Consider the following 19,825-nt stretch of genomic DNA (forward strand, 5'->3'; position numbering starts at 1 on the left):
TCCAAGGACTTTTTTTGGGATTTTCCCATTTTTCTTTCTTTCTCTCTTTTGTTATGAAAAATTCTCGTTGGAGGGAGGCCCACAAACTCCGAGTCGCCAGCCACCCTCTCTCCCATATATTCGTAAACTCCCACCGTTTTTTCCCGGCCGTGACCGGGAATTTTCTATCTCCTCTCTCTCTCTCTCTCTCTCTCGATCTCTATCATGGCGCGGTTCCTCTGTCGTACACTGCTCCGCCACGGTCGAACCGCTGCCGCCGCTTCCTTCTCCTCGGTCGACCCAAAGGTGATTCGACCTTGCTTTTCTCTTCAACACCATCGGCACCGATCATCCAAGGCTTCCAAACCCCAGCTCATCCAGATCGAGTTAGGCTCATCTTCTTCGTCGTCAACCTCGTCTTCTTTGAATGATGGCGAGTACGAGTTGGCTTTGAAGAGGTTCGATGAGCTTATTCAGCGTATTCTGGTGAAGAAAGCCACACCCGATTGGTTGCCCTTTGTCCCGGGCTCGTCGTTCTGGGTCCCGCCCCGAGCATCGTCTCCCGGAAATGTGGTGGACTTGGTTGAGAAATTGACGAATGATCTAAGCGACGAGGAGTATATGTCCATTACCTCGCTTCGTGGTTGGCCCTGCTCCAATTTCTTCATCAAAGGTACGATGCGACTTCCTAGATTGTCTTCTGTTTCTCATTTTGGGGTCATGGGAAATGCCAAGGATGAGATTCTAGGCGAGGATTGAAAAGCTTGTGTGGTGTTGTTTATTTTGTGACTTTATTTTAATTGTTCAATATTTTCTGAAATTGATAATTGTGATTTTCACTTGTTGAGAAAAAGTGGAAGAAGAGGAGGATAAAAGGGAAGTCATATCATAATTGCAAGACTTAAAGGAAGAGACTTATCCTCTTTCATTTTGCTTTCCCTTTTTGATTGGTTGGAAGGTTACAATTGTATCATTTAGATATTGAAAGCTTGAAACTGGGTAGTTGAAATTTGAAGTGCAGCATGATGGGTGCTGCATACTCTTTGACACCTCTGAATGATGCATCTGATGATGGGTCTAATAATCTCTTTAATGATCTTAACATCTTTGGCTTTAGTTGTTTTGTCTCTGTAGATAATAATATTGAGGCAGCTCTCACATTGGTGTTTAAAATTATAGGATTGAGCATTTTGATTATTAGATGTAATTTAATGCTTCTTTTGTTTGTTAATTGCATGCTCGTGTTGAAACTGGTGTCGCTGATCTAGTTAGTATGAGCTTAGAAAGTTTAACATGCTTATATCTTTGTGGCTTCAGAAAATGAATCTGCTCATATGGATGCTGATGTGGAGTTAAGTGGGCCAGAAGAGATGGGGGTGAGAGTACAGGTCAAGGTTTTAACAGTGCCAGGAAATGTAGCTCTGTCAGAAGATGAGGAAAGCTGACACATAATTTAATTGAACCGGTTACTGTGGTGAGCAATATTTTAATCTTATTATTATCGAGAAGCAAATACTTCTTAAGATGACTAATTTGTAAACATAATTTTGATTCTGAAGATGTATAATATGTGCTTTCTTTCGTCTTCCATTGCTTGATGTTCTATACTCTTCTGATAAGCTGTGTCACTCTTCTCGCTGTTCAATTTGTGTTAGTTCAGATAATGATGTTGAAGATATTTTGAGAGTGTTTTGGCATATTATTAAATGAAGGAATTGGGGCGGCATGATTTAAGAAAAATGCTATATAGCAAAAAAATCCTGTAGTTATCTATATTGAACCTCTAAACATGTCTGTGGGGTACCAGGGTAAAAACTGTGGATGCTGGTACCGGACTCTTAATGTTTGTACAAGAGGACTTCTAACGCATATCATCAATGCAAATGTCTCTGGATGTTTCAAGTATTATTGTACTGTTCCAGATGTTAATGATAAAGGTACTTATCTGTTTTCTGAATTGAGGCCCAAGGACATCTATGCCTTCTGCATTTTTTAACCCAAAAAAAGGGGAGACCAAAAGGGAAATAATGATAAGTGTTTTTATGTGGTATCATGTCATGTCTTTCTGAGCCAAGGCAGTATTACTATGAAAAGTGAATAAAAGAAGCTTTAACTTTTGCACTTTGTATGGGGCATTCCTGTGTGTTACATGTCCCATGGTCACAGCCTTAGTTTACCTATTTGCGTTTCTTTTTTACTTATTCTTTTTTGATACTCAATTATCTATCCAGCATGACCTTTTGGTGAATGGTATATTTAAGGAGTTGGTTGTCAATACTCAAGAGAACACAATAAAGTTGTGCAATTCATGTAACCAATCCCATCTAATGAGACAAAGCTTGATGTTGAATCAAAATTTCTTTTTCGCTCTCAAATGTTGATCACTTACTTTCCTTCTTTGGCAAATACTATATCATTCTAATCCCTTTCTTTTCCTTTCCAAATTGATACCTACACAGGATTTTCTGGATTGCAGCTTCAGCACATCCAGGATTGAACAACTTGCATGGAAGGTCAATGCAAGGACAAGGCAAATGGGTTATGGGGGTCCATGCAATTGCAGTACTGGTTGGTTTGTCTTGGGAATACCCTTCTCACTCTACTTGGTCTCAATGCCATTTGTTTATATTTAGCTGTTGACCAGGTGGTCAAATTGAGAATCATCAGTGTGTATGTTGGGTATTTGCGAGGATATGTTGAACTCTTCTCATGTTCGAGGAAATGTATGTATTTGTTCATGGAAATTGATAAAAGCATTTTCTTCTCTGTGCATTTTTAGGGATGAAGAACTTAAATCAATATACACACATATGTGATGAATATCTCGAAAGCTGTATAATCAAATCTAATCTAGTAGCATTTACAAATTATAATCAAAGCAATTCATTTCTCAATTTCAGTGTAATGTGAGGCCCAAGTATTTGTTAAATCATATCCCAGTGTGTTATGAAAAATGCAACTTAGATTGATGAGTTGGAAAATGGGTATCAAAACCGTCAGGACTCTAGAGCGACTGGGATAAGTATTATAAGCAACATTCTCCCTTATCTTGCCGGTAGACAATCATAAATATGTAGACATTTTTCCTAAGTTATTGGGGGTTGAAATCTGAAGGAGTTCCTTTTCCTGGGTGGTAAATAATAACCAATTGACCATCAGTGAGCAGTGAGCACCAAGCAAGGGACCAAATCTATGGTAAATTGCTTTCCCTCCACTAAAATAAATAACTAATTTACAGAAATTAAAAAAATTAGTTAAATTAATTATTTGTAAAGTAAAAGTGTGTTTGATTTTTTTAAAGTACTCTCTAATCATTTGCTTGGAAATTATTTCTTGATGAAATTTTTTTTTAACACATACAATTAAAAGAGAAAGTTTGGAAAAAACAATTATAAATTTAGAAGATAAAATGAATTGAAGTATTACATTTAATCTTTAATATAAAAGCTAGTTAGCTAATTTAAGTAGATTAAAAAAACTAGTTAAGTTAATTATTTGTAAAAAATAGTTATTATTTAAGTTAATTATTTGTAAAAATAGGTATTATTTTTTCTAAAATATTCTTGTTAATCAAGTGTATTGGCTAGAACTACTATTATTACAAGGACTATTTTAAAAAAAAAATTAAAGTTTTATATTTAAGATAAAAATAAAAATCAAATTAACTATTATATTAAGGATCGGAGGTAGTATTACATTTAGAATTAAAATAGACTTTTATGTGAGCTTTTATATTTATGATCGAAGGGAGTATTGACAAAAAATGATCAAATAATGTGATTAAGTGATAAAAGATCATTTTTATTGTATGGATAATGGGTGTAAGAGTGTAGTGATCAAGTTTTTCACTGTTTTAAATTTTAATTGGTTAGGGATGCATTAATGAAAATCGAAAGATGCAATGATTTTATGGCTCAGGCCATGGCAAGAAAGATGCAGTGTCCCGAACAAGCCCGCACATCACTACCGAAATGAGCTATTGCGGTGAAAGATGTTACCTTACTACAGAGAACAAGAATGCATCATTTTTTTAAGGTGAAACATGAACCTACACCAAGTGAGAATTAAAGAAGTTGAACCCTACGTTAAATTATAATGTCCTCGCTGAGGCATTGAACTTTGAGGATAGCTTGATGAGGGCAAGGGATCTCCAAACGGGTTAGGATTAGAACCTACAAGCTGCATTTGCTGAGGAGGGTATTGATGAGAGACAATCATCGTATTATGCTGTTGTTGTTGAGCTGATAAAGCCAATTGTACATTAGTTGGAGGGGCTATGTTGTTGGACGTTGCAAACGGATTGTTCTGGTTCTGGTTCTGATCAAATTTGTTCTGCAGAATCATTCCTTCATGTCCATAGCCTGCATTTTGGAACTGAAATTGTCTCCTAGAATGTTCGTCTTCACACAAACTGTCTAGTAATAGCTTGTCAAACCTACCAGCCTAAACAAAAGGGAAAGAAGCAGGGGGGGAAAATGATAATATCTTCCTCTCTCTCTCTCTCTTACTAGACGAGATTTAATGATAAGCAAGCAATTGAGATCAGTAGAGTGAAGAAACATACCATTTTGCCATCTGGAGTTTGAATGCTATGGTTACCCGGTGCAGTAACCAAAGCAAGTTCCCAACTAGAAGCACCAGCAATGTCGTTCAAACGACGCTCATTTACATTATTTCCTGCATTAAGGTGCAAAGTCTCGAGATAAGCATTATAGTTATCTTGAAATTTAGTACTACCTACGAAATTTGAAAAAAAAATTGCTTCAAGTTTCCCATGGCACATGACCTTGATGAGCAACGTTAATGACATCCTCATGATTTATGTGCAAAATTGTGCTTATCAAATGATCGGAAGCCTAATATAGAGCTTTTTATTGCATAACTCCTGTCGTGGTTAGGGCAATTATGATCAAGATTGGACCAGAATTGTGCTTGGCTTAGCTACGATAATAATATAACCCATTACTAAGGCTCCTGATTCACTCGTAAAACAAATAGGAACTTGGGCTTAAATCCTATTTTTTACTTCACCTCGATCCTTCGTTTGGTAAAATTTGGAAATAAGATCCATAAAATTTAAACAACTGATATTCGAAGAACTACATATCATATGTATTCTATAAACATTTTAAATTGTATATCAGGGTCAGGCCATTCCAATAATAAAGTGAGCTAAATGGCCATGCTCAACCTGCATTTTGTCACAAAGCAGAAAAGAAAAAAAACACTGTTCATTCGACAAGGTTCATGGTCTGTTCGGATTTCCATATTGGTGAGCCAAATGCAGATATGAGTTTACCTCCTTCCTGAAACCTTAAACGAGCTTTGTAGGTGTTGAATTCTAAAGCTGAGACACTAGAAGACTAATGGAGCCAAAACGCTCCAAGTATTATTCATGCACCGCAAACGGTCACCGGAATCACAGGGTTCTCACTCTGCACATTCGAGAGGCACAGGCTCTCCTACACAACAACCAATTCTCCCATATCCCCCTAACAGAAAAGATCCCCCAAACATATATCCACGCTCCCCCTCTAACTAACCAGTATCCTTTCCCAAAAATACCCCTGATACAAAGAAACATGAATTGTGCTAGGCGCCCGAGTTGGGCTTCATCTTTCTAACATATTTGAGCTTCGGCCCATGTTCAACAATACCCCCCCCATCAAGGTTGGCCTTGTCCTCAAGGTCAAAGGCAGGAAATTGCTGTTTGATGACATCATACGCTTCCCATGTGCTGTCAATGTCTGGTAAATTGAGCCATTTAATAAGGACTTCATAGCTGCCATCAGTAAGCTTGCGGTGTTTCAGTGCTGACTCAGGGTAGACGTGCAATTCCATATCATCAGTCAAAGAAGAAGGGAGCGGGTGAGCCATAAGACCAGGGGAGAGAGATTTTTTGAGCTGAGAAACATGAAACACAGGATGTATCTTAGCCTCAGATGGAAGCTGAAGGCGATAAGCCACAGGACCAACGCGCTCAATAACAAGGAAAGGACCATAAAAACGTGGGCTGAGCTTTTCATTAGGACGTTTGGCCAAGGAACGAAACCGATAAGGCTGTAACTTCAAATACACAGAATCACCCACTGCCAACTGTACGTCTCGTCGCTTTTTATCAGCATGATATTTCATATACTGTTGAGCCCTCTCCAAATTCCGCTTCAGTTCATCTAGAATAACGTTCCTGGCCTGTAACTGCATATTGACCGCATCAACACTTGAAGTCGGCTCCTGATAGCGAAAGAGTGTGGGTGGGTCCCGACCATACAGAGCCTTGAAAGGAGACATACCCGCAGAGCGATTATAAGTAGTATTGAACCAATATTCAGCCCAACATAACCAATTGACCCACGTATGCGGTGCATCACAACAGAAACAACGGAGATACGTTTCCAGACTACGGTTGACCACCTCCGTTTGACCATCGCTTTGTGGGTGATAACTAGAACTGTAATTGAGGGAAGTACCGGCAGCCTTGAAAAGTTCCTTCCAAAAATGGCTGAGGAATAGTTTGTCCCGATCAGACACGATTGACCTGGGAAAACCATGAAGGCGAACGATCTCTTTGACAAACAGGGCAGCCACGTCAGACGCTGTATAGGGATGGCGAAGAGGAAGAAAATGGGCATACTTGGTAAATCGGTCAACCACCACAAAGATAGTGTCATACCGCTGAGATTTGGGCAGTCCAGAAATGAAGTCCATCGAGATGTCTGACCAAACTTGATCCGGAATGGGTAAAGGTTGAAGCAACCCAGCAGGACTCAGAGCTAAATGCTTGTTACGCTGACAAATGTCACAAGCAGCGACATACTTTTGCACGTCTCGGCGCATGCCATCCCAATAAAAAAGAGAAGCCAACCGTTTGTAGGTGCGGAGGTATCCGGAGTGACCGCCAACAGGGGAATCGTGGAACTCCTTGAGCAACATGGGAATCCGCAGGGATAACTTAGGTACGACTAAACAACCGTGGTAAAATAGATGCCCCCCCTTCAGTGCATAGCCAGCTGGGCCCGGTTGTCCCGTGACCAAGGACTGAAAAATTTTGGCCAAAACAGGGTCTTTCTGTACCTCTTTATCCCAACTATGTATAGTTGCAGGTTGACTCACTGAGATAGCGTTAAGTTCGAAGCTCTCATGCTGTCTTGATAGGGCATCGGCGGCTGAATTAGAGGACCCCGGCTTGTATTGGATCTGAAAGGAGTAACCCATCAGCTTGGAGACCCAACCTTGCTGCGAATCATCTAAGACCCGTTGCTCCAATAAGTATTTGAGCGCTTTCTTATCTGTCCGTATAGTAAAAGGACACCCTAGCAAGTAGTAACGCCACTTTCGCACGGCAAAAACTATAGCCATTAATTCCCTCTCGTAAACTGAGCATTTGCGACGTCGAGCTGATAAGGAGTGACTATAATAGGCGATAGGACGCCCATTCTGCATCAATACAGCCCCTAGACCAGTCCCTGAAGCATCGGTTTCAACAATGAAAGGCTGAGAAAAGTTGGGTAAGGCCAAAATGGGAGTGGTGGACATAGCTTCCTTCAAACTGTCAAAGGCAACCTGAGCCTCATCCGTCCAGCAAAAAGCATTTTTCTTGAGAAGATTGGTTAATGGAGCCGCTATAACGCCATAGCCTTTCACAAACCGTCGGTAATACCCTGTTAATCCCAAAAAACCACGCAAGCTTTTCAAGGTCGTAGGGACAGGCCAGGATCGCATACTAGCCACTTTACTCGGATCAGCATGGACTCCTTCACTGGAAATGATGTGACCAAGGTATTCCAGCTTTGACTGAGCAAACACACATTTTTTGACATTGATTACCAGACAATTTCGTTGCAGCAACTCCAGGGCAATCTGCAAATGTTGAAGATGGGCCGCTCTGTCACCACTGTAGATTAGAATGTCATCAAAAAAAACTAGAATGAACTTGCGGAGATATTGGCGAAAAACATCATTCATCAAGGATTGAAAAGTAGAAGGGGCATTCTTCAATCCAAATGGCATGACAAGAAACTCGTAATGGCCATCATGGGTTCGAAAAGCCGTCTTGTGTTCTTCTCCCTTCTTCATTCGGATTTGGTGATAACCGGACTTCAAGTCTAACTTAGAGAAAATTTGAGCGCCTCCTAGCTCATCCAATAGCTCCTCGATAGCAGGAATTGGAAATTTGTCATGAATCGTAGCTTTGTTCAGGGCACGATAATCCACACAGAAACGCCAACTACCATCTTTTTTCTTCACCAATAACACAGGACTGGAGAAAGGACTCCTACTGGGGCGTATAATGCCAGCGGCGAGCATCTCTTGTACTAGGCATTCAATTTCAGTTTTCTGGTAGTGGGGGTACCGGTATGGACGGATGTTTGGGGGAGAGGCTCCTGGTTGTAAGTCAATGGAGTGGTCAACAGCTCTTGGTGGCGGCAATCCAATCACTGGATTTTGTACTGTAGGGAACTCCGCTAGCAAGTTCTGAATGTCTTCTGTTAAAGGAGAGTAAGTCAATTCAGTTATCTTCAACTCGGTGAATTCAACAAAAAACACATCGTCATCATGGCGTGTGGTGCGACATAGCGAGTTAAAAGTCATGGGAGTCCTGTGTAGTGCAGGGTTGCCCTTAAGACAGACCCATTCCTCTCCCAGGTCAATCTTGAGGGTCGAGTGCCTCCAACTGACCAATACTTCTCCTAAAGAAGATAACCAATCAGCACCGAGAATAACATCCGAACCACCTAACCGAAAGGGGTAAAGGGAGTGTATAATATGTAATCCTTGAACCAACAAGGACACATCGCGACAAACCCCACGGCCACGTACTTTGCGCGCATCCTCGACCTGAACAGTGAATGCTATGTGGGGGTCCAGAGGCAGAGACAAAGCAGAAACCAGATCATGGTGTATGAAACTGTGAGTAGCACCACAATCGATGAGAATGAGAACGTCGCGGCCTCCTAACGAACCCCTTAGCTTGATGGTTTTTCCACCAGTGAACCCCGCTAACGTATTCAAGGAAAGGGACATGAGTTGTCCCACTGGCGCTTCTTCATTCGGAACAGCATCACCCTCGATCGCGTCGGGTGCGTCAGGATCCATGGTCTCCGATCGGTCATCAGCTGTCTCCTCGGACATGATCAGAACCTGGAGTTGTTTCTTTTTGCAGCGGTGACCAGGACGATATTTTTCATCACATTTGAAACAGAGACCTAACTCCCGACGGCGCTCAATCTCAGCGTCCGTGTACTTCCTTGGAATGGATTTAGTGGCATAAGTGACAGGTATCGCTGTCTTCTTCGAATCATCAATGGGCGGCTTGTGATCGGTGGCTTTAACTATGGTAGTTGAGGTTGACGAAGGCGTCTTTCCCATTTCAGACGAGGGGGGCGGCCGAGTAGAACCCAATCGATTAAGATAGGTACGGTCTTCGGTCCATGATTTGAAGGGCCCCACGGTGCGTGGATGATAGATATGAGTCAAAACCATTACGTTCCTCAAGTCTCAAGGCCATGTCCATATACTCAGCCAACGTGTGAAGTTTCAAGAGACGTAAGTCAGCCTTAATCTCCAGTTTGAGGCCGTTCAGAAATGCCGCAATCAGGACCTCCTCATCACAGTTGCCCAAGGTCGCAGATAGCAATTCGAAGCGCTCAATATACTCGGCCACGGTGTGATATTGGCGTAGGGCCATCAGCATCTCATAACTATTGCCGCATTGAGAGGGGTGAAAACGCAAAATTAAATCCCGTTTTAAGTCCAACCAAGATCCCACTGGAGCTCTCACTTCCTTCCACTGGAACCAATTAAGGGCGCGCCCTTCGAAACACAATACTGCTGCATCAAGCTTCTCAGAATCGGCTACCTTGTTGAACTTAAAGTAGCGTTCAATTTTGAAGATCCAGCTAAGAGGTTCTTCACCGGAGAAAAGAGGCATGTCCAATTTACGGTAACTGGAGGTGTCGACTCCAGCGCCCCCATTATGTTCTTCAATCGCGATGATCCGAGTATGAGCCTCAGTGGCTTGCGTAGCTGTCGACCCAGGTGATTGGGAAGATTCGCCACCGTTAACCTCCAGCTCTGCAGGACGTTTTCCTGAACGTAGACTAGCGGCCACCTCTGTCATCATTGACGTCAAAGTCGTGAGATCACATTTCACCGTTGCCATGTCCGTCTTCATGGAGGTCATATCGGACGTCAAACGCTCAATTGCTTGCTCCGCCTGAATCACTCAGGAATCAAGACCATCCATCCTGGACTCCACGCGAGTCTGAACCATGCCCCAGGTACGTCGGCTCTGATACCTATAATGGAGCCAAAACGCTCCAAGTATTATTCATGCACCGCAAACGGTCACCGGAATCACAGGGTTCTCACTCTGCACATTCGAGAGGCACAGGCTCTCCTACACAACAACCAATTCTCCCATATCCCCCTAACAGAAAAGATCCCCCAAACATATATCCACGCTCCCCCTCTAACTAACCAGTATCCTTTCCCAAAAATACCCCTGATACAAAGAAACATGAATTGTGCTAGGCGCCCGAGTTGGGCTTCATCTTTCTAACATATTTGAGCTTCGGCCCATGTTCAACAAAGACTAAAAGGCGAACCTCATTTTTTTTTGACCGGATAAAAGGCGAACCTCATTATAGTTGCATTATTTAATGCTTTTTCTATCTCTACAAATGCATGCATAGTACAGAACTATACATACATGCATACACACAAACATATTCAAATATTAGAGTAAATCACATAAATCTCTCCTTGAGTTTTGCTAGAATTACATAGATTTTTATTCTACTTTCAAAACCAATACAACCTTCTCCGAAGACTGCTAAAATCAAACATACCCCTCCTCCACTTTTAAAAGAAAAGTAAATTACAGTCTTCCACTAAGCTATTGTTAAAAGTTTCTGAAGTTTTGAAAATAGATAAAAGGTATGTGTAAATTGGGCAAAATTTAGGACAGATCCATATAATTTTCTTCTTATTTTTAGAGGTTTTATGGATTTTGAAATAGAGAAAAAGGCTGTGAAGTATGAACAAAACTCAAAGGAGGTCGATGTCATTTACTTAAATATTAAATCCTCTAGCTTTACCGCCAGTTGGAGCAATTGCAAGAGCCAACGCATTGCCATCTTCCAATTCTTGAGCGTTTGAATTTATTTCCTTCAGACCCTACAACGATGAAGACAATAAATGGGGAAGAAACAGAGAGAAAAGGATATAAAGTATCTAAAAGTCAAACTAACAATATGAAAGTGCACACCAGATGACTTTAACACACCAGCAAATCATCAGTAGCTTCAGTTGAAATCAGAGGATGCAACTCAGGCTCCACTTCCTTCTCCTGTATTTCTTCCACCGTCTCTAATGGCTTTTCCTCATTTACTTCTTCAGCCTGTTCCTCGATTTCATCAGGCTCGTTAGGTTCTTCTCGTTCTGGTTCATGGATTGACTCAATGGTTTTTTGATACTCCTGATGTTGAATGACATTTATTAACAAACCATACAACATGCAAATTTGTTTTCAATAACAACACAACATCAATGATTAAAGCGGAATAAAACAGATGTTTTTGACAACAGTGAAGGAGCTATTTGAATCGCCGGCCACAGAATTTAGTAACTTACTGGATTAGATATATATCATCCACCAATGGCGTAGGAACAAATTTGCAGATATTTAATTAGCTTTTGCTTTTGGCCAAAATTCAATTATAACTAGTGCAAAAACCACAACACTAATCAACTGGGCCTTAGTGTAGAATAAATAATTAGTTTTGAACAGTATTGTTACTCCCTAATATGAGTTAGATATTTATCATCCTATCTTTTAATAAGAAATAGGACGGAATATATTAATTAGGGTTCAGGATGTTCTCAAAATACTGTGTTTACTCTTGAGTACTATGTAGTGATTGACAATTGATATGCACGTTTTTAAGACCAGCTTAAGGACTTTAGACCTACAGGGCTACTCAAATACTGAAAAGGCTAGATTTAAAGCCCTTTGTGGGACAAGTCAAGCTGAACCTAATTTATACCTAAATATGATACTCCTTCAGTCCTAAATGTACGACCCATTTTATGGTATAATTTATACTACAAAATGAGTCTTATATTTAGAACTGGAGGAGTAAATAATAGACACATCTTGATCCATTAGATAAAACACAAATACAATATAATCGGATACAACATAAATACAACATAACTTTAAAGCTTTCTCCAAATAATTTACACATCAATTTCTCACCAGTCTCTTTTGAACAGAGCCGGTCTGCGGTGCTTCTTTGATGTATTCTTCCATTGTGGCAATAAAAGATGGAGGTGGCTGTTTATAGAAGGAAAAAGAAGCTTCATAACAGACCATTCATTCCTATCAAGTGAAAACTTCTCGCTATGAAATGGAAAAACCTGCCGTAGCGTTGGGAACTGAAAATTCCTGGCAAGATCCAAGCCCTTGCAATATTCATAGACATTGGCGAGATGTTTAGCCTGCATTATAATAAAGTCTCAATTGTCAGTTCAGCAAATCACTGAGGTCAAGATTTTATCCGTAATGGACAGCAAGAAGAATGCAACTGCAGAAAAGCATCATTACAAACCTGTTGGCCTGCTCTTTTATATATATTTAGAGCCTTCACTGCTTCATGTCTTGACATATCAAAGAACTGTAGGAAAGTGCAAATAATACATCAAATGAGATAGAAGCTACAATTTACAGAACTCCACATATCACATTAAACTGAGACAGAAGCTACCATGTCCACGAGATTTATAATTCCATCATTGATTGCACAATATATTTTGAAGCTCTCTTTTAGTACCTAAAAGACATTGCCAACAAAAAAACAAGTGTGTGAGAAAGGGACGCAAGGATAAGTAAGAGATGCCAAGAAAAGAAAAAGGTTCTTTCTTTAAAAAAAAAAAAAAAATCACCCATGGAAGTATGACAACTGCTAAGGATGAATTAGGGTGCAAAATTTTACATTTTAAATTACTGTTGTGAAATCTTCAACTTGTAGCAGAGGCCCTTTTTTTATACGAATTTTTTAAGATCCAACCCTGAGATTCGTTGTTCAGATTCAGTTTCACTATGCACATGAGTACTCACGAAATGATATTGACAACTCATGCACTTGAGCTAGATAGTTTCTTTTATATTTCTGGTATTGTCTCTTTAGCCATTCAATTGCTACTGGACATTTTGGAGTATCGAATACTCAGATAAAAGGACTAATAACTATAAATATGCATACCAACGCCAGTGCATACTGTATGAGAAAAATGTTATAGGCTGCTCCTTCAGGCTGCAAGAGATTAAGGCCAATTAATTGTCATATCAAGGGAAATTCAATACAGGAGTTTCAATGTTAAGTACTACCTCCGGTCCTTAATATAAAACCTCGTTTGACTTTTATTTTGGTTCTAAATATAAGACCCCTATCCAGTTTCTCTCTAATATTTATGCCTTTTTTTCTAAGATAGTCCTTCTAATAATAGTAGTTCTAGCTAACACACTTGATTAGTAAAGATCTTTTAGGAAAGACAACACATATTTATTACAAATAACTAATTTAACTTATTTTCTTAATCTCTTCAAATTAGTCAACTAGCTCTTATAATTAGGACCGGAGGTAGTATTTGACAGCAAACTATGAGCATGCAGACACCGAACCTCAATTTTCCCCTTCAATTTTACCTGACAACCAATAAGCCGGTAAAGAAGTTGCTGAAGCGCAGGTATTTGTTCCAGCAGCTCATCAGAACGTAACATGCGCGTTCTGCTATGTGCCTGTGTCAAAATTAAGAGTTCCTTATGTTCTGTCCATAATAATTGTTCCTGCATAGACTTCAGTGCCACATCCTCATTTGCATCATTTTTAAGTATTTGCCTTTTGCCTTTAGGTGCTAAGGAGGTTGATGTTTGGTGGGATACAAGGAAGACCCAAGTTTAGTTTTGAATGATATAATGCCTATAGTGATAATGCATGGCTATTATAGACGAGTAATCATTCCCAGCAAAAAAGTAGACAAGTAATCTCCCCCCCCCCCATTCGGCCAATACAATATCATATTCAAAAATTGATTTTGTCTATATACCTATAAGAAAGAAAGCTTTATCAAGGATAGATCAATTTTTATTCTATTTGCATATAGCACCACCAGATTTTCTAGAGTACTTTTCATGCAAGTCCTTCCTCTAGAAGACCCGACAGAGTAGGCCCTACATGGCAAATTAGAAGGAATTACCACCCCCAACTTAAAAAGCCTTCCACCTTTTCTTTTCCGGTAGAAGCTTTTCACTTCTGTTTTTTTCCCCCTCATACAGCACATTACCACCATATCATTCACCAGGGATTATGACTCTCCATGGAAGGTCTTAGAGGTCTATATTTCGTTCCTCGCATCCTCCCACTAAATCGATCATACTTTCTCCCTAAGGCGCTATTTGGCTATCGCTAAAACAGTAATCAAATGCATGGAAATCCAGAAAGCAATTTCAAATAAAAATTACTCACCTCGGTAACAATTGATGTGAGAGGTAAATGCTCAGATTCAATGTCATATCTAAGGATTCTAAGACATTGTAGTCTTTCGTCTAAAAATAGAGCATACATTCGGATCCATGCAGAACAATCCCAAGCTGCGTAGAGAAACTTCATCAGGCATGAAGCTCAATATAAAAATTTACAAAAAGGTTCTAGATCAGCTGGTAAGTCCAAAAGGTAAACCAATTAGTTTGCACAACCAGGTCACCTGTAGGGCTTGAATCATCTAGAAAATTGGATATTTGGAGAACATTTCCCCTGCGCGAGAAGCCTAGAAGTTCTTCTGTGAAGGTAGGATCGCCCTCTCTTAAAGTCCTATGAATGACTATTAAAATCTTTATAGCAACCTGCCATATTCATAAACAAAATTAAAAGAAGCTGAGGTGCAAATCAGTAAGTTTGAAAAAATTGCTTCCATATGGCAAGAAAAGATCTTGTTCACAGTAAAATTGATAATAAATATATTTCCTCTCTTAATGGGCTGAGTTGAGCCTGTGGACCATATAGCCCCATCGATCCCTTAATTTGCATAATAAAGTCAACTATGGGCGTGCCCTATCCCATCTGTTATGATAATGCAGTAGAGCCACAATTTCAAATTAAAGCATGAGGTATTGAAGCAATTCATTCTTTTAATGGCGGCTCATATATAGAAAAGCAAGGATAGCAAATCATATAGCAAAAACAGTCAAAGTTCAAAGCCATATGTTATTCTTGATATCAAGGTTTGTTTAGCTTTTACTGCTTTGAAACAAGACATTTCAAACCACAGGTAGGGACAGAGAAATTACAACCCAACTTCTTGTTTTGGATAGTCTCCGGGACAGTGCATGAATGCAGTAAGCCACATCTGCTCGTGGTTGTTGCGCTGATGTTGCATCGAAGATCTCTGCATTGAGTTCGAGGCATAGAAGGAGGGAAAAAAGAACAGGTATATTAAGAGTCAGAAAGTATTTGATCAATGAAAAGGCAAATCCAATTTGTAACGCAAGTTGCTAATCTGCCAATGATTTCATTCATATTCTTCAATAGAACCATGTGAAAGGAAGAATATGATTGATTGGTTAAAACGTGGCTTTTGAAACATGATTAAAAGACTCAGAAGATATCCTACATGAAATGCAGTAACGCAGTTTCACCAGGGTAAATGCAATATCAAAATTAGAAGCATAAAGATTATCAATAAAAACTATGAAGAGTAATGAGATATATAAACTAACTCACTTCGAACATAACGTTCCTTAGGAGGATATTCTACGTGATTGGTAGCCTTTACGATTGCAATATCCAAATCCTTCAACAAAGAAAAATGAAACAAAGCTAATAAAACAAGAAAAATGGTTTTTCAGGAACATGAAAATTTTGAACATCAGGCTTGATATTTTGAACGAATATGAAAAAGGGTAAATGACAATCACCTTGTATTCGCTATTGACCTTGGCAAGACCAACCTTGGTGGAGTCCTTAAGAGCACCATAGGCCTTTCTGAAGCTCTGAAATGTCCCCATTCATTGACAATGAATTTAATTTTTTGTGATCGCAAACGAAGGAGGGAGACAAAGAGAAGGAACATGAATGTGCTTCTATTCCTTCTTCTTCTTCTTCTTCTTCTTCTTCTATGTCTGTGACATTGTCGTTTTCCAACGACAAAACGAACCAATGAATCTCTCTTTCCCTCAAAATTGTGAGCAGGAGCAGCAGCGAGAAATGGCAATTGCTGAAACCGGTATTCTGGCAGTTTCAGGTTTCTTAGGCTTAACTGATTAGCGAAATTTGTTCAGATATCTTGTCATGTGGAACGAGAGCTTCTGTAATTTGTTTGTTGATTCTGAAATGCAAGACAGAACAGATGATTCATTTTACTTTTCTGGTATTCCATTTTTTCAAAAGAAAGAAAAACAGAGAGAAAATTGAATGGATTTTTTTGGGTATGCTCTTGCATTCTGTTTTGATTTGAAGTGTTGATAATTACACGTTGACCTGCTTCCACTTGTCTTACAGTACTTAAATGGTAATGATTTGAATGATTGGGCACAAAATCATTGTAACAGGCTTGAGACAACCGCCACCTCTTCTCACTGTTCGATTCTTTTGTCCAAAAAAAAAAAAACGTACTACAGAAACTTTATTTCACATTATATGTGCTATATTTTCAAGTCTGAAATTTTTACTACCCAAACAGATATACTAGTATTCCTTTTTTGTTTTCTTGAGAAGAGCCGCTAATATGAGTTGAACTCATGGCCTCAACCCGCCACAAAGGGGTTGAAAAAAATAAAGACCATTTTAATGCAATTCTTTTCAACCTACAGCTAGTTACGGGCTAGCCCTCTAGTCCTTTTTTTAAAAAAAATTTTAAAATTTTTTTTTACAAATTTTATTTTATTTTAATAAAAAAATTTTTTTATCATTTTCACTTAATTTACATATAACTTTATATTTTATTAGAGAATTTGATTCTAAATTTAATTTCTCATTTTTTATTGTTTTACTATTTTTATACTAATAAAATAATTATTAACAATGAATTATATGTTTATATTTCAACTTTTGAGATTAATTAATTATATAATTATATGAAAAGATGAGAATAAAAAGAACTTGCTCTATAAAAATTTATAATTTAATTTAAAAATTTTACATATATATGTAAAAAAATTGAAAAAAAGGTGGAGATTGGCATGTCACCCATTGGCGAGGCAGGTTGGCAAAATGTAAATCCATCAAGAGGCGGTCTTTTTAGAACCAGCCTGCATGATCTTGAACCCACGGCGGGTTGGCTATAACTGGCAAGGTGGCCCGTTTTACCACCTTTACCCCTGATGCATACCCAGCAATATTTTGTTCCCCCAGTTTTTATGTGATTTCATTAAATTATTTCCTTAAAAAAATGGTATTTTTACTTTAATCTTATTTATGATACACTTATCTTCAAAACATTTCAAAGGGATTAATCTCTGGATCCATATAGTTTCATTTGATTTTTAATCAAGTCCCTATAAAAAAATTTTCTTTTTATCAAATCCTTTTACTTTCATGTGTTTTTAATTAGGCTCTTCTATTTTTTTTACCAAGTCCTTATAGTTCACTTATTTTTTAACTAGATCCTTTGTAGTTTAAAAAAAATTATTTATTAACTTTATTCTTTAAAATTAATTTCGTTTTTAAATTAATAATTATATAATTGGATAAAATAATTAATAGAATCATTTAGTAATTAATAATTAATCAGAATAATCAATTACACTTAACTATAAATTATTTATAATTATATTCTAATTTTAGAAAATTTTATTATCATAAGTTAAATTTTATAATTATAAAAATTAGAATTGAGAAATAAATTATATATATGTTTAACTAAAAATTTAAAAGAATATTAACATAAGATTATTATAATAATTTATTATTTATAGAATATTATTTTTTATAGTGTAAAGAATAAAAACTACAAAGACCTAATTAAATATAAGATAAAACAATAAGGAACTGATAAAAAGAAAAAAATTATAAAGACCTGAATAAAAATATGTAAAATTATAAGGACCTGATAAAAAGAAAAAAATTATAAGAACCTGATTAAAAACCAATTAAAAATATAAAAACTTGTATATTAATTATCCCTATTTCAAATTTGGTTGAATTTTACCCAACTTTAACTGCCCTTAACGTTGGTTAGAAGAGAGGACACATAAGCATGATTTTTTTAAAAAAATCTTCCAAAAAAGCATTTTGAATAAATAACATTACGAATATGGATGAAAATAGGCCAGACTTAATTTTTGTTTTTGACTGAACGCTAGACTTAACTAAATAAGCCTAAACAGGAGTTTAAAACCCGAACCTAAGTCTAAGCCTGTATACAAGTTCTTTTTTTTTTTTTACTCCCTAAGGTTAGGCTCAAGCCTTCAAAAGGCCACCTGAAACATTTTCAAAGATTCACGACCTCATGTTTTAAGCTTTGAAGGTTTAAACAGGCTTTGAGTCTATTAAAATCTACATAAATGTAGGTTTTTGATGTAATTAGAAATCTATATGTTTTAATATATATTAACAAAATAAATTTAAAAAATTAATTAGATCAAGCTTATAGGCTTTCAGGCCAGGTTTAAAACTTAAAAACTTAACCTGTTTAGGTTAAAAGACTTTTAAATAGGTCTTAAGTTCAACCTATTTGCTAAACAGGTCAAGCTATATATCAGGACCTAATCATGCTAGACTCTAAGCCCCTGTTCCTTGGAGTTTAGAGTTTAGAAATAAGTTTTATGGGCGAATAATAATTATGAGGTGATTTTATATTTAGAATAAAAATAAAAATAAAAATAACTCTTATATTAAGTATCGAAAGTAATATATATTAACAAAATAAATTTTAAAAAATTAATTAGGCCAAGCTTGTAGACATTCAAACTAGGCTTTAAATTTAAAAACCTAACATATTTACCTTAAAAGACTTCTAAATAAGTCTTAAGTCTGACCTCTTTACTAAGCAGGTCATGCCATTTTAAGTCCTAACCAGGTTAGACTATGGCATGTACTGCTCCGTCCCTAATTATAAGAACATTTTGGCTAAATTACGCTTTTTAAGGAAATAGTTAAAATTAGTTAAAAACAATTAATATGTAACAAATGTAAGTTTTTTTTTTCAAATATACCCCTAATAAATGTAAGAGAGTAATAATGAGATAAATATAGAGAAAATATAATATATGAAATTTATTAAGAGTAAAATAGATAACAATGCATTAAATGTTCAAACAAACTCAAAAAAAACTTTATAAAAAGAGACAAATATATTTAAAAAAAAAGATCTTGTAATTAGGGATGGAAGAAGTAGGTCTCTGCGAAGAGCTTAGCCTAATTCTATTCCTAATTTATTTTTTTTTTTACCAGTATTCCTAATTTAATTTAGAGTTTAGGAATGAGGTTTATGGAATGTATGAGGTAACTATTTTTCAAATTTTTTTCCTATAATTATTTACCAATTTCCTCCCCACAGAATATTCTTGAAACGTAGGTACTAGATTGATAAGCTGGCTTATTAGGAGAGTTAGGGTTTCTTCACCTGGGATTCCAACCTCGTCGATCAATCGGATACAATGGGCGATGAGAAACTTCTACAATGAGATCAAGGGTATGAGGGTGAAGGAGCTGCCCCAACATGTGAAGCCAATGCTGTCCGTCGAGTACGTCAAGAAGGCTGTTCAGAGAGGATTGGACAATTATTGCGCAAAGTATATAGAGACCGACTCCATCCAACCGCTCTATCATGTTTGCTTTGGAGGGAT

At 37.6% G+C, this 19,825-nt stretch overlaps 2 protein-coding genes across 3 annotated transcripts; one reads left to right on the forward strand and one right to left on the reverse strand.

Moving 5' to 3' along the window:
• Positions 1 to 180: 180 nt before the first annotated feature.
• On the forward strand, positions 181 to 2,751 carry LOC114744575 (uncharacterized). Of its 2 annotated transcripts, XR_003740113.1 has the most exons (4): positions 181 to 652; positions 1,297 to 1,453; positions 1,787 to 1,916; positions 2,439 to 2,751. XR_003740113.1 is itself a non-coding variant. In XM_028932747.1 (3 exons), the coding sequence occupies exons 1-2, from the start codon at positions 205 to 207 to the stop codon at positions 1,422 to 1,424; spliced, it is 576 nt and encodes a 191-aa protein (XP_028788580.1). In that variant the 5' UTR covers positions 181 to 204; the 3' UTR covers positions 1,425 to 1,453; positions 2,439 to 2,751. The 2 variants fall into 2 exon arrangements, 1 of the variants encoding a protein (XP_028788580.1); XM_028932747.1 differs by lacking the exon at positions 1,787 to 1,916.
• A 1,308-nt stretch (positions 2,752 to 4,059) lies between these two features.
• Positions 4,060 to 16,095, reverse strand: LOC114744571 (putative clathrin assembly protein At5g57200). The gene is made up of 17 exons (XM_028932743.1): positions 15,956 to 16,095; positions 15,762 to 15,831; positions 15,329 to 15,426; positions 14,746 to 14,884; positions 14,508 to 14,632; positions 13,688 to 13,780; positions 13,245 to 13,295; positions 12,747 to 12,812; positions 12,591 to 12,656; positions 12,400 to 12,480; positions 12,239 to 12,316; positions 11,267 to 11,458; positions 11,079 to 11,157; positions 10,371 to 10,378; positions 9,171 to 9,185; positions 4,544 to 4,639; positions 4,060 to 4,422 (listed from the first exon to the last, which is right to left on the reverse strand). The coding sequence occupies exons 1-17, from the start codon at positions 16,043 to 16,045 to the stop codon at positions 4,060 to 4,062; spliced, it is 1,710 nt and encodes a 569-aa protein (XP_028788576.1). The 5' UTR covers positions 16,046 to 16,095.
• Positions 16,096 to 19,825: the final 3,730 nt, after the last annotated feature.

Source organism: Neltuma alba, unplaced genomic scaffold (genome assembly GCF_004799145.2).
Source record: "Neltuma alba isolate B1F8T4 unplaced genomic scaffold, ASM479914v2 tig00004394_pilon, whole genome shotgun sequence".
NCBI lineage: Eukaryota > Viridiplantae > Streptophyta > Magnoliopsida > Fabales > Fabaceae > Neltuma > Neltuma alba.

Excerpts from the sequence above, each read along its gene's own strand:
- LOC114744575 (XM_028932747.1), top strand. The coding sequence starts at position 205 with ATGGCGCGGTTCCTCTGTCGTACACTGCTCCGCCACGGTCGAACCGCT. Across the intron at positions 653-1,296 it reads CTCCAATTTCTTCATCAAAG|AAAATGAATCTGCTCATATG; the intron begins GTACGATGCGAC and ends TTGTGGCTTCAG.
- LOC114744571 (XM_028932743.1), bottom strand. The coding sequence starts at position 16,045 with ATGGGGACATTTCAGAGCTTCAGAAAGGCCTATGGTGCTCTTAAGGAC. Across the intron at positions 15,427-15,761 it reads TAAGGAACGTTATGTTCGAA|AGATCTTCGATGCAACATCA; the intron begins GTGAGTTAGTTT and ends AACTCAATGCAG. Across the intron at positions 13,296-13,687 it reads ACCGGCTTATTGGTTGTCAG|CCTGAAGGAGCAGCCTATAA; the intron begins GTAAAATTGAAG and ends AATCTCTTGCAG.